Below are 15,554 nucleotides of genomic sequence, written 5' to 3'. Positions count from 1 at the left end.
CCACAGGGGTGATGAAGGCTGTTTTCTCCCGATCTTCAGGGTGCATGGGGATCTGATAATACCCACTCTTTAAGTCCATCACACTGAACCACTTCGCCCCTGACAGACTCTGTAGGGCATCTTCGATTCGAGGAGTGGTATACTGGTCTGGGATGGTTCTTCTGTTCAGCGTTCGGTAGTCGATACAAAGCCTCAAAGATCCATTTTTCTTCCGGACTACCACTATCGGGGAAGCATACGGGCTCCTGGATTCTCGGATAATCCCGATCTTTTTGAGCTCTGCCAGCTGTTGACGTAGATCTTCTAAGTCACCTAAGGGGACTCGCCGGACTCTCTCCCTGAAAGGCTTGTCCTCACTCAGGCGGATCTTATGAGTAGCGCTCCTGGCACATCCCACGTCAAACTCGTCCTTAGAGAATATTTCCCTACATCGAGCAAGTTGTGCCTTGGCCCTCTTCACCCATTCCGGCGGGAGGGCAGCGTTTCCAGAGCAAAGCTCCTCTATAACCGCTTCACCCTGTCCCTTTTCTTTGAAATCAATGGGGGCAACTGGGGTAGCCGGGTTGACTTGGCCCAGGAGCACTCTGGCCGGTACCTTCACTGGTGTAATAGAGGTGTTTCTGACACTCACTAAAACCCTTCCACGGTTTTCCTGTAACACCTTCAAAGGGATCACCTCAGGGATCACTTCTATCCCTCTCTGTCTCTCCTTTTGACCTGATTCAAAGATAATGAAGGGACCCGGCTGTTGCCATGTGAGTTTAACAGAAGCCTTAAAACAGGCCACCTCTCCTGGCTGTAAGACCTTTTCTGCTCTATCCAGCTTCCAGAGTCGTCCAACTCCTTCTGCGGGGGTCTCTTGCTCCAACACTAATCGTTGGTAGGCCTGCCGTAGCATGGGATGGATCCTTGGCGCCTGAGCATCTTGTCCCTGGACCAGTTGTATCAGAAGGCGCCTTACCAGGTCAGTGTTTGTTCCTACGATGAGAGAGCTTTTGTTGGCCCCTGGTGGACGAGGACAAACCACCGCTAAGGTGTCGAAGGTTTCCGCTTCACCAGCCACTGATGGATCAAAGGTCAACTTGATTGGCAGATACCCGTCATAGGGAAAACTTTGGGTCCCAATACCCCATATCTCCAGATCTTCCAACTTCTGCAAAGGTAGATGGGTAAGATATTTATCATAGAAGTCTCTATACAAAAGAGTCACCTGGGCCCCTGTGTCAAGGAGGGCTCTTGTGTAAATTCCTTCCACCTGAACCGAGACCACTGGGGAGGGCCCGACCAAGTTAGTTGGGAATTCTCTTGATGTAGCCTGGTTGTCTGATTCAGTTCTCTGTACCCTGGCCCTCTTCTCCTTTTTCTTCCTTGATCTGGGCCCCCGCTGAACCCGGTGTGCATTGACTTTCCTTCCCTCAGTAACCCGGAGTCTAGAACTGGGGGTATTATATTTGGGTCTGACCCCCTGACTCAGTTTCCCTGATCCTGCACCACTTCTGGAGTCCCTTAAGACTGGCGGACACCCGGTTGACTCCTTCACCGGTGTCCTCTGAAGTTTCCCGCTGGCTCGCGAGGTTTCGCGGCAGCATTTCCTGAGCTGGGACATACCCTTCTAACATGCCCAACTCCCCCGCAGTTGAAACAAGTTAACAATCTTGCAGGCCGTGGCTCTGGATCTGTGCTGAGACTAACAGGTTCATCTGGCCTCTCCGATATACTCCCCTTGGGTAGAGTGGATACCTGACCAGTCAGGATGGACACCATTTCTATCAACTGAGACACTTGGGTCTTTAGAAGTTCAACTTGAGAGTCACCCTCTTCCACACTTATCACTCCAACCCGGGCAGTTGAGTCAAACTGCCGACTTTTCTTCTTGTTGTCCAACATAACCTCTTCCTCTCTGACCATTCGAATCAGATCGGGGTATTCTAGAATGCCGCCATCTCGACGAGTTCGTAACAGTATGGCAATGGGATCTAAAGGTTGAGCCCCTTTCAGAACCTGTCGTGCACGAGTCTCATCTATTTTCCGGTGGTCTATTCCTTTCTTTAACAGAATCTGGTGGATAATCCTATCCAGACGTTTAATGAATTCGGACAACTTCTCCCCCTCTTCTTGATAACAGTGGTCCAACTGGTAGAGAAGTTCAGCCGCGTTCTCCGTCCGACCAAACACATCTTGCAGAATGTCCAAATAATCCTGTGCAGTGCAGTTCTTCTTGCTAAGCTTTAGATTACGTACAGCCTCTAATGCAGGTCCCCTTAAACTCTCTGTGATTCTCTGCTTCTTGTGCTGTTCTGGTACCTCCCATTCCTCCAAAGCCTGAGTGGCGGTATCTAACCACTCTTCGAACCCATCTTCTGCTGAAGGCACAGGCTGTTTCCCAGAGAATGTCCGGAGCTTCCTATATCCAGTCATCAAATAGCTCGAGGAGTCCCTACTACATTTTGCCACAATCTCCCCAAGAACAGCACACAGTTCTGAGCTAAAAGTCGACAAAGGTGATGACTCAGGATGCCCTTCTTGGACACCTTTTTCTTGGCTGGATACCCCAGGGGTGGTGGATGAGGGACCCGCAATAGGAACTCCTGGATGTATCAGGAAAAGTTCTGTTTGGTCAGTAGTTTTTACACTGTTTCCGTTGAAATAATCAGGGACCCCCTTCCTCCACTCACACAGTGCATACGTGTGTGGGACAGTGGTGTCAGTTTTCATGTCAATCACCCAAAATTTCCTGTCTGTGGATAGTGCCCTCAAAACAGGGAGGAGCTTTTCTTCAGTCCAGGCTTCTCCCTTGATTTCAACCACCAGGCCATTTTCCACTATGACATTCTCTTCCTTGCACCACTCAGCAGCAGCGACAGGATCCATTTCTGCGTGGGAGGGGATTCTATGGCTGAGAGGGTTGTATTGCAGGACTGTAGAAATCCCGGACGAGCCCCCACGTGTAGCACCACCCCCGCAGGAGCTGCTGATTATATTATTGGGTCTACACCCTGCCTAACAACCCAATCAAATTGGCTCGATCCCTCCTCAGGCACAACTGACCCAGAATAGGACTGGACTATCAAATAGATACACAGGTTGGAATACAATACTTCACTATGCAACAATACCTTGTTACCTTCTTGAATAGTAGTCCTTCTGGGTGACACAATGGAACAACGCACAAGATTGTAATTAACCAAACTTAGTTTACTATGTATCAAATTGAATAGGGGAGATACAATACAATACAATACAAGTCCATAAAAGGTTATTTAAAACAGCTTTAAAAAGGTAAAAGAATACCCCCACACTCCTCCTGCATTAAGGCTAGACACAGTACCAGGTAGGTGGGCCTATCTGAGTCCCTCCCCCAGAGTTCTCTTCTTTCTTGTTGATCTTCGCTAGCAAGGTTATTGAATAGAGCTCATTTGTAATCCAGATTAGGAATAAAGATCAAGAGAGAAAAAACAACGAGCTGTTAGTTGTCACCGCAGGGTGTCTGCGTAACTGAGCAATAACTTCTGCGAGAGAGATAAGCCTCTGGCGACTCCTTTACAGACCTTATTGTTTGTCTATGAGTCTCCTGAGAGAGTATGGTGATAAACCCCGGGGTTTTATCACCTCCTGCTGCGCTACCGCTATCTGTAGATAAAACTGTCTCTTCAGCAGATAAAGTCAGTTATTGGGCATGTGCCCTCTCACCAACAGAAGTTTCTCCTTCGCGCGCTTCCACTGCGGTCTCAGTCCTTTGGCTATATGCCAGCCGCGCGGGGTCCTTCTGGCGGATGACTTCCGGTCTCGGCAAACAGCAGTATGACCTCCAGGAATGTGCCTCGTGCTTGAGATGGGACGGTTCCACGTCGTCCCTCCAGGCTAAAAGGCTCTGGCCCAATATCCAGTGTCAGTCCTTCACTCTCGCTCGCTGGTTCCTCAGAGTCCAGCGCAGAAAGGCCCCCCTCCTTCGCGCACTTCTCTCTTCCTTTAAATAACCTCCCCCATAGTGCCGTGCGGTGCAGCCGTGCACCCTGGATCTTGCAAAGCAGCCTGGGAGATGTAGTTTCTTCATCTTGTGAAAAGGAAGTCACAGCCCGGGAAATTCCATGCAGCTACCACTAGAGGGAGCCTAGTTCCTTCCCACATATCAAACAGTGTCTTTAGGCATGTTTAACCCCGCTACACAGGGATGGAGATGCCAGGCACTACCTGCTGGGGTATCACTTAAAGTCCCACCTAGCCTATTGTATTTAAGCAACCAGGGATGGAGACGCCTTGCCTACAGCTTGGTGCCTCATATAAAGTCCCACCGTGAGATTTCCGTGCGTTTTTGGTGGATGCAGTCTGATTTGACCTTAGTGTTTTCCGTATACAGGGATGGAGACCAATAGCATGACCTGCTTGTCTCACACAAAGTCCCAAATAGGAAAGTAGGGATTGAAAGGCATTGTGCTTTACAGGCCATGCCCCATATATAAAATCCCTATCTGTCCTTATACTGCATCCACCAAGGGGATGGAGGTGTAATGCTTCTCGGCTGGTCCTTTCCAGTTTGTACCATCGTTACAACTTAGTTATTTGAGTTTTGAGACAACAGACTAGTCATGGATGGGGGTGGGTTGGGGGAGGTTTGGGCTGTCTCCCTCCCACCTGTTCCCCCATCCATCCATCAGCAGCCATGTGCTCCCAGTGTGGAGACACTAAATTAGGAAGTGTTAGGACTGCAGATATAACAGGGTGCCGTGAAGTGGCTCTGCAGCTTTCACATGCATTGGCAAATGTGTGTCAACTAAACACCTGTTCTTTTTATCATGAGACAGGTCTACTTGGTTGGTGGCAGACTGGAGGGTGAGTACATCAGACTGGGGGCTGGCTTCCATGCACCTCTTATAATCCTTCAACCTCATTTTTTTTCAGTAAGAGAGAGTGAGAGCGATAACACCAAATTTACCACACCTGCTCTCCATTCACATCTGAGACCTTGTAACACTAATGAGTCACATGACACCAGGGAGGGAAAATGGCTAATTGGGCCCAATTTGGACATTGTCACTTCGGGGTGTACTCACTTTTGTTGCCAGCGGTTTAGACATTAATGGCTGTGTGTTGAGTTATTTTGAGGGGACAGCAAATTTACACTGTTATACAAGCTGTACACTCACTACTTTACATTGTAGCAAAGTGTCATTTCTTCAGTGTTGTCACATGAAAAGATAGAATAAAATATTTACAAAAATGTGAGGGGTGTACTTACTTTTGTGAGATACTGTATACGATGCAAAAGGCTATTCAGAAATGATTGACAGCTCTGCTCCACCCCCTGCAGCGATGGTATACCAATGAAGGGTGGTGTACAGCACACGCTGTATAGAGGATCCATTGCAATCTAGAGGCACTGTGAAAGCCCTGCTCAGTCTTCTTTCAAAGGATGTGGGGAAGTGCTGTATTTATAAAACACAGACCAGGTTGTCATTTCTGGATGCCGATAGCATCAGCCAATGAGCAATCCTGGCTTGTTCTGAAAGGGGAAATCTGATTGGATGTCCTGGATTGGGGTTCCTTGTTGCCCCAATTAACTTCTTCCTGCCCATGCTATAGCTGAAAGACGGCTACAGCGGGGGTCTAAATTGCCGGGAGGACGTCCTTTTACGCTCTCCTGTGCATGAGCTGCCTGCGCGCCTACGGGGTGCGCGCGGCTCACTCTGTGATCAGCGTATCGGCCCCTTACCACGTGATCAGCTGTCAGCCAATGACAGCTGATCATGTGATGTAAACGGCAGCCGGCGATCAGCTTTTTTTTTCTCCTCACGCTGTTAGTGTAAGGAGAAAAAAAGCAGATTGCCTTCTGCTGTCAGAGGGACATCCCGAAGAGGAAGAGCAACTGTGCCCACCAGTGGCCCATACCAGTGCCACCTATCAGTGCCCACCAGTGCTATCAGTGCCCCATCATCAGTGCTGCCTATCAGTGTCACCTATCAGTACCCATCAGTGCCACCGATTAGTGCCCATCAGTGCCCTTGAGTGCCATCTATCAGTGCCAACCCATAGTGCCACGCATCAGTGCCGCCTTATCAGTACTGCCTTATCAGTGCCACCTATCAGTGTCCATCAGTGCCACCTATCAGTACCCATCAGTGCCACCGAATAGTGCCCATGAGTGCCATGTATCAGTGCCAACCTATAGTGCCCTTCAGTGCCACCTATCCGTGCCCTTCAGTGCCACACATCAGTGCCGCTTTATCAGTGCCCATCAGTGCCCTTGAGTGCAATCTATCAGTGCCAACCCATAGTGCCACGCATCAGTGCTGCCTTATCAGTACTGCCTTATCAGTGCCACATATCAGTGTCCATCAGTGCCACCTATCAGTACCCATCAGTGCCACCGAATAGTGCCCATGAGTGCCATGTATCAGTGCCAACCTATAGTGCCCTTCAGTGCCACGCATCAGTGCTGCCTTATCAGTACCCATCAGTGCCACCTATCAGTACCCATCAGTGCCACCGATTAGTGCCCATCAGTGCCCATGAGTTCCATCTATAAGTGCCAACCTATAGCGCCCTTCAGTGCCACGCATCAGTGCCGCCTTATCAGTACTGCCTTATCAGTGCCACCTATCAGTGTCCATCAGTGCCACCTATCAGTGCCCATCAGTGCCACCTATTAGTGCCCATCAGTGCTCATGAGTGTCATCTATCAGTGCCAACCTATAGTGCCCTTCAGTGCCACCTATCCGTGCCCTTCAGTGCCACACATCAGTGCCGCTTTATCAGTGCCCATCAGTGCCCTTGAGTGCCATCTATCAGTGCCAACCCATAGTGCCACGCATCAGTGCTGCCTTATCAGTACTGCCTTATCAGTGCCACATATCAGTGTCCATCAGTGCCACCTATCAGTACCCATCAGTGCCACCGATTAGTGCCCATGAGTGCCATGTATCAGTGCCAACCTATAGTGCCCTTCAGTGCCACGCATCAGTGCTGCCTTATCAGTACCCATCAGTGCCACCTATCAGTACCCATCAGTGCCACCGATTAGTGCCCATCAGTGCCCATGAGTTCCATCTATAAGTGCCAACCTATAGCGCCCTTCAGTGCCACGCATCAGTGCCGCCTTATCAGTACTGCCTTATCAGTGCCACCTATCAGTGTCCATCAGTGCCACCTATCAGTGCCCATCAGTGCCACCTATTAGTGCCCATCAGTGCTCATGAGTGTCATCTATCAGTGCCAACCTATAGTGCCCTTCAGTGCCACCTATCCGTGCCCTTCAGTGCCACACATCAGTGCCGCTTTATCAGTGCCCATCAGTGCCCTTGAGTGCCATCTATCAGTGCCAACCCATAGTGCCACGCATCAGTGCTGCCTTATCAGTACTGCCTTATCAGTGCCACATATCAGTGTCCATCAGTGCCACCTATCAGTACCCATCAGTGCCACCGATTAGTGCCCATGAGTGCCATGTATCAGTGCCAACCTATAGTGCCCTTCAGTGCCACGCATCAGTGCTGCCTTATCAGTACCCATCAGTGCCACCTATCAGTACCCATCAGTGCCACCGATTAGTGCCCATCAGTGCCCATGAGTTCCATCTATAAGTGCCAACCTATAGCGCCCTTCAGTGCCACGCATCAGTGCCGCCTTATCAGTACTGCCTTATCAGTGCCACCTATCAGTGTCCATCAGTGCCACCTATCAGTGCCCATCAGTGCCACCTATCAGTGCCCATCAGTGCTCATGAGTGTCATCTATCAGTGCCAACCTATAGTGCCCTTCAGTGCCACCTATCCGTGCCCTTCAGTGCCACACATCTGTGCCGCTTTATCAGTGCCCATCAGTGCATCCTATCAGTGCCCATCAGTGTAACCTATCAGTGCCTATCAGGGCCCATCAGTGCCGCTTCATCAGCGCACATCAATGAAGGAGAAAAATTACCCGTTTGCAAAATTTTATAACAAATTATAAAAACTGTTTTTGTTTGTGCAGCAAAAAATAAAAACCCCCGAAGTGATTAAATATCACCAAAAGAAAGCTCTATTTGTTTGAAAAAAATGATAAAAATGTCATTTAGGTACAATGTTGTATGACCGCGCAATTGTCATTCAAAGTGCGACAGCGCTGAAAGCTGAGAATTGGCCTGGGCAGGAAGGGGGTTTAAGTGCCCGGTAGGCAAATGGTTAACAAACCGGAGACTGTGTCATGTAGAAACATGTGTGGGGTAATCCCGGGGGGGGGGGGGGAGGGGGATACCCCCTGGCTCAGTGACGCACGAGGTCATCAGAGGGTTAATCCTAGCTGAGTCCCCTGGATGGACGGAGACACCCGAGCTTCTTTCTTCTCTCTTCTGCAGAATTCTCCTTCAGGGCTTCTTCTCCAATTTCAAAGGGAAATCAGAGAATTCCAGCTGAGCGGAGTATGAGATCACCGCCGCCGTCCCCCATTGTTTATAACAAAATCCCCAGTCCGTTTGTTTTACTTTTTTTACTCAGTGAAATCTCCCATGAGTCATTGCAGCTTTCTTTAAAAAAAAATCCAAGGTGATCCTGCCATGACGGTGCTTGCCCAGGCACTTCCTGTTATAGGGTGACAACGCTCTCTTCCTGTCTCCCAATTGTGCTCCTGTGTTGTCACCCCGTCACATAGACTTCCATAGGCTATTAATGGTCATTTCCACTGTTGTCACCATCAGGAAACCCCCCCCTGAGCAATGCCAGGCCGCCATCACCGGAGTGCATGCAGACAGGACGTGGTTGCAAAGTAGGGTTACCACCTCATCCCTTTAATCCAGGAGACACATTAATTACATGGGTTCCACGGCTGATTAAGGTGGTAATTAAATTCACTTTGTGTCCTATGTGCATTATATCAGCCTCAGAACCTGTATAATTCATATGTGTGCTGTGCCCATTATGAGGGGTCCCCACCATCCCTGTGCTGAGTTCCCAGGTCTGTACACCTGCTGTGCCCATTATGAGGGGTCCTCACCATCCCTGTAATGAGCCCCCGGGTCTGTACACCTGCTGTGCCCATTATGAGGACTTCCCACCATCCCCGTGCTGAGTTCCCGGGTCTGTATACCCGCTGTGCCCATTATGAGGGGTTCCCACCATCCCTGTGCTGAGTTCGTGGGTCTGTACACCTGCTGTGCCCATTATGAGGAGTTCCCACCATCCCTGTGCTGAGTTCCCGGGTCTGTATACCCGCTGTGCCCATTATGAGGGGTTCCCACCATCCCTGTGCTGAGTTCCCGGGTCTGTATACCCGCTGTGCCCATTATGAGGGGTTCCCACCATCCCCGTGCTGAGTTCCCGGGTCTATATACCAGCTGTGCCCAATATGAGGACTTCCCACCATCCCTGTGCTGAGTTCCTGCATCTATACACCCGCTGTGCCCATTATGAGGGGTTCCTACCATCCCTGTGCTGAGTTCTCGGGTCTGTACACCTTCTGTGCCCATTATGAGGGGTTCCCACCATCCCTGTGCTGAGTTCCCGGGTCTGTACACCTGCTGTGCCCATTATGAGGGGTTCCCACCATCCCTGTGCCGAGTTCCTGGGTCTCTACAATCAGATCGGCATTGTTTTTGCATTGAGATTGCGTTAACCAGCGCAAATGGCGTGAGTAGAGTGCCCCTTTAAATGGCACGAATGGAGGGTCCCTTTAAATAGCGTAAATAGAAGGTCCCTCCCTTTAAATGGCGTAAATAGAGTGTCCCTTTAAATGATGAGATCAGAGTGCCCCTTTAAGCAGATTGCTGGGTACGTTGGTCCCCCCGACTCGCTGTTTTAGTACATTTATAAATTGCTGGGTGTCTGGGGGTCCCCTTTAAGCGGTGGCCCCTGTGACGGACACATCTGGATGTGTGATTCCTGGGGGGATCTTCTTACAGATGAGGAGGGGGGCGGGGCCAGCATACGTAGAGAGGACAGAGGATGAGGAGGAGGAGCGGAGGCATCACAGCTGGAAATATATATATAGAGAGGGGGAAGGCAGGCCGGGTGATGAGTGGAAGGAAAGTCCTGGGATGGGGACAAGTTGGGAATTTGGAGTTCGGTGGTCCTGGATTTGTACCCTTTTCCTGCTTGCGACCCCTTTAATCGCCCCACAGCTGGCTGTCGGTGAGTAAAGGGGGTGACCCCCCATTCCAGGGACACGGGGGGGGGGAGACTTCCAGTTTCTAATGCAAAGACCTCCAGAGACGGGACAAACTTTGTCCTCTGTGACTGATGAGGAGCAATGTGTCCTGGTGGGGAATGCTGAGAGTTGTAGTCCCTCACCAGCCAGGGGGCAAAAGTCTCTGCTACATCCTCCCGCTGCTGATGCATGGCAGTTATTGGATGCCGGTGAAGCTAATTGAATGGCTGCTGCAGATGTTTATAAAATGTGATGCAAAGTTTCTTTTTTTTTTTATATTGTTTTATTATTTTTTTATATTACTTTATTATTTTTTATATTGTTTTATTATTTTTTATTTTGTTTTATTGTTTTTTATATTATTTTTTTATATTATTTTATTATTTTTTATATCGTTTTATTTTTTTATATTGTTTTATTATTTTTTTATTATTTTTTATTTTGTTTTATTGTTTTTTATATTGTTTTTTTATATTATTTTTTTATATTATTTTATTATTTTTTATATTGTTTTATTTTTTTTATATTGTTTTTTTTATATTATTTTTTTATATTATTTTATTATTTTTTATATTGTTTTATTATTTTTATTATTTTTTACATTGTTTTATTTATCCAGAAAGTATAAAAAGTTTTCAAAACACAATATTGATTCCCTGATACAAGGATTGCGGTGAGCGTGGCTCTGCCCGGTGTGCTAGCGGAGGAAAAGGTTAATGATGAATGGAGAAAAATAATTGTATCAGATAAAATTAAATGCGAAGAATGTTTTAGAGGAAGACGAGTGAGGGCTTGTCCCGTGTGCTGACAATCCACAGGCTCCGGGTACATGGGGCGCAGTGCCTGGCGGCTGCTGCAATTTACAGAGTGCAAACCCAATAGAGGGGCCTCAATCAGTTATAGTATTACAATTCTACATACTGGGACCATCATAGACATGGGCACAGAGTGTGCCAGGTGTGTCTGGGCACACCCTAATCACCCCTTGTGGCACATATTTCCCCTGTATAGACCCCAAACATTTCACCAAATAAAAAAATAAAGTCTCCTTTTTTTCTGCTAAAAAAATGATCCAAAAAATGATAAAAAAAAAAGAAAATTGTAAAACATACCCTACTGACACCAATATCTGCCCCTATGACACCGTCCACTGCCCTACTGACACCGTCCACTGCCCTACTGACACCGTCCACTGCTCTACTGACACCGTCCACTGCCCTACTGACACCGTCCACTGCCCTACTGACACCGTCCACTGCCCTACTGACACCGTCCACTGCTCTACTGACACCGTCCACTGCCCTACTGACACCGTCCACTGCCCTACTGACACCGTCCACTGCCCTACTGAAACCGTCCACTGCCCTACTGAAACCGTCCACTGCCCTACTGAAACCGTCCACTGCCCTACTGAAACCGTCCACTGCCCTACTGACACCGTCCACTGCCCTACTGACACCGTCCACTGCCCTACTGAAACCGTCCACTGCCCTACTGACACCGTCCACTGCCCTACTGAAACCGTCCACTGCCCTACTGAAACCGTCCACTGCCCTACTGAAACCGTCCACTGCCCTACTGACACCGTCCACTGCCCTACTGAAACCGTCCACTGCCCTACTGAAACCGTCCACTGCCCTACTGACACCGTCCACTGCTCTACTGACACCGTCCACTGCCCTACTGAAACCGTCCACTGCCCTACTGACACCGTCCACTGCCCTACTGAAACCGTCCACTGCTCTACTGAAACCGTCCACTGCCCTACTGACACCATCCACTGCCCTACTGAAACCGTCCACTGCCCTACTGAAACCGTCCACTGCCCTACTGAAACCGTCCACTGCCCTACTGACACCGTCCACTGCCCTACTGACACCGTCCACTGCTCTACTGACACCGTCCACTGCCCTACTGACACCGTCCACTGCTCTACTGACACCGTCCCCTGCCCTACTGACACCGTCCACTGCTCTACTGACACCGTCCACTGCTCTACTGACACCATCCACTGCTCTACTGACACCGTCCACTGCTCTACTGACACCGTCCCCTGCCCTACTGACACCGTCTACTGCTCTACTGACACCGTCCACTGCCCTACTGACACCATCCACTGCTCTACTGACACTGTCCACTGCTCTACTGACACCGTCCACTGCTCTACTGACACCATCCACTGCTCTACTGACACCGACCACTGCCCTACTGACACCGTCTACTGCTCTACTGACACTGTCCACTGCCCTTCTCACACCGTCCACTGCCCTACTGACACCGTCCACTTGTTTACTGACACCGTCCACTGCTCTACTGACACCGTCCACTGCCGTACTGACACTGACCACTGCTCTACTGACACCATCCACAGCCCTACTGACACCGTCCACTGCCCTACTGACACCGTCCACTGCCCTACTGACACCGTCCACTGCTCTACTGACACCGTCCACTGCTCTACTGACACCGTCCACTGCTCTACTGACACCGTCCACTTGTCTACTGACACCGTCCACTGCTCTACTGACACCATCCACTGCCGTACTGACACTGTCATTATATATACACATGCACACATGTATACAGTATATGTTGAGGTTTGGGGTGCACACCTATGACTGGGACCATGTGCATGCATAGACAGAAAGGAGTTAGAGAGGAAGAGAGGCGGACACGGGGCACATCCACATTTAAGCGTTTTATTGCAGTATGTTAATGCACACGCATCATGACATGAATTAACGTGCGTTGCTTTAAGGCAGCCCATTCATTCTGAATTCACCACCCATTCACCACAATGGATTAGAAATGTGCATGTTACTATTTACAACACTGCACTGCACCATGCGGGACATCGCTGTGATATGGGGGATATGGTGTCGGGGGGGGGGGGGGGTGTTGGACTCTTCCAGACAGTGCAATGGGGTTCCATCTTTTTTGAAATGGCGCTGCTTTGACTTCTCTTTTGGGACACTTAAAAAAAAAAAAAAAGAATGGCACTGCGATTCGCCGCGCATTGAGCTGATGTGTGAGAACACGCGTTTACCGTTTGTTTGTTGCCTTAAGTGTGACGGCCCAGGAGAGAATGAGAGATAGGATGGAGAGAGAAATGAGAGAGGGAGAGAGAGAGAGAGAAGGAGGAAAAACATGAAACCGTCCACTGCTCTACTGAAACCGTCCACTGCTCTACTGACACCGTCCACTGCCCTACTGACACCGTCCACTGCCCTACTGAAACCGTCCACTGCCCTACTGAAACCGTCCACTGCCCTACTGACACCGTCCACTGCCCTACTGACACCGTCCACTGCTCTACTGACACCGTCCACTGCCCTACTGACACCATCCACTGCTCTACTGACACCGTCCCCTGCCCTACTGACACCGTCCACTGCTCTACTGACACCGTCCACTGCTCTACTGACACCGTCCACTGCTCTACTGACACTGTCCACTGCTCTACTGACACCGTCCCCTGCCCTACTGACACCGTCTACTGCTCTACTGACACCGTCCACTGCCCTACTGACACCATCCACTGCTCTACTGACACTGTCCACTGCTCTACTGACACCGTCCACTGCTCTACTGACACCATCCACTGCTCTACTGACACCGACCACTGCCCTACTGACACCGTCTACTGCTCTACTGACACTGTCCACTGCCCTTCTCACACCGTCCACTGCCCTACTGACACCGTCCACTTGTTTACTGACACCGTCCACTGCTCTACTGACACCGTCCACTGCCGTACTGACACTGACCACTGCTCTACTGACACCATCCACAGCCCTACTGACACCGTCCACTGCCCTACTGACACCGTCCACTGCCCTACTGACACCGTCCACTGCTCTACTGACACCGTCCACTGCTCTACTGACACCGTCCACTGCTCTACTGACACCGTCCACTTGTCTACTGACACCGTCCACTGCTCTACTGACACCATCCACTGCCGTACTGACACTGTCATTATATATACACATGCACACATGTATACAGTATATGTTGAGGTTTGGGGTGCACACCTATGACTGGGACCATGTGCATGCATAGACAGAAAGGAGTTAGAGAGGAAGAGAGGCGGACACGGGGCACATCCACATTTAAGCGTTTTATTGCAGTATGTTAATGCACACGCATCATGACATGAATTAACGTGCGTTGCTTTAAGGCAGCCCATTCATTCTGAATTCACCACCCATTCACCACAATGGATTAGAAATGTGCATGTTACTATTTACAACACTGCACTGCACCATGCGGGACATCGCTGTGATATGGGGGATATGGTGTCGGGGGGGGGGGGGGTGTTGGACTCTTCCAGACAGTGCAATGGGGTTCCATCTTTTTTGAAATGGCGCTGCTTTGACTTCTCTTTTGGGACACTTAAAAAAAAAAAAAAAGAATGGCACTGCGATTCGCCGCGCATTGAGCTGATGTGTGAGAACACGCGTTTACCGTTTGTTTGTTGCCTTAAGTGTGACGGCCCAGGAGAGAATGAGAGATAGGATGGAGAGAGAAATGAGAGAGGGAGAGAGAGAGAGAGAAGGAGGAAAAACATGAAACCGTCCACTGCTCTACTGAAACCGTCCACTGCTCTACTGACACCGTCCACTGCCCTACTGACACCGTCCACTGCCCTACTGAAACCGTCCACTGCCCTACTGAAACCGTCCACTGCCCTACTGACACCGTCCACTGCCCTACTGACACCGTCCACTGCTCTACTGACACCGTCCACTGCCCTACTGACACCATCCACTGCTCTACTGACACCGTCCCCTGCCCTACTGACACCGTCCACTGCTCTACTGACACCGTCCACTGCTCTACTGACACCGTCCACTGCTCTACTGACACTGTCCACTGCTCTACTGACACCGTCCCCTGCCCTACTGACACCGTCTACTGCTCTACTGACACCGTCCACTGCCCTACTGACACCATCCACTGCTCTACTGACACTGTCCACTGCTCTACTGACACCGTCCACTGCTCTACTGACACCATCCACTGCTCTACTGACACCGACCACTGCCCTACTGACACCGTCTACTGCTCTACTGACACTGTCCACTGCCCTTCTCACACCGTCCACTGCCCTACTGACACCGTCCACTTGTTTACTGACACCGTCCACTGCTCTACTGACACCGTCCACTACCGTACTGACACTGACCACTGCTCTACTGACACCATCCACAGCCCTACTGACACCGTCCACTGCCATACTGACACCGTCCACTGCCCTACTGACACCGTCCACTGCTCTACTGACACCGTCCACTGCTCTACTGACACCGTCCACTGCTCTACTGACACCGTCCACTTGTCTACTGACACCGTCCACTGCTCTACTGACACCATCCACTGCCGTACTGACACTGTCATTATATATACACATGCACACATGTATACAGTATATGTTGAGT

The 15,554-nt window shown here is 49.9% G+C and overlaps 1 protein-coding gene across 1 annotated transcript in view; it reads left to right on the top strand.

Moving 5' to 3' along the window:
- The first annotated feature begins 9,973 nt into the window (after positions 1–9,973).
- The window catches only part of LOC309566758 (disintegrin and metalloproteinase domain-containing protein 33-like), a 175,162-nt gene continuing 169,581 nt past the window's right edge, over positions 9,974–15,554 (top strand). Inside the window, exon 1 of the mRNA XM_082272049.1 lies at positions 9,974–10,097. Within this exon, the coding sequence (XP_082128175.1) occupies positions 10,004–10,097 (94 nt within the window). The 5' untranslated portion in view covers positions 9,974–10,003. The remainder of the gene's footprint in view (positions 10,098–15,554) is intronic.

The sequence above is a fragment of the Pelophylax lessonae genome, assembly GCF_965119305.1.
Source record: "Pelophylax lessonae genome assembly, chromosome: 1".
In the NCBI taxonomy this organism is placed as follows: domain Eukaryota; kingdom Metazoa; phylum Chordata; class Amphibia; order Anura; family Ranidae; genus Pelophylax; species Pelophylax lessonae.
Note: the sequence above shows the minus strand (reverse complement) of the source record. Positions and strands in the feature narration are given on the sequence as shown.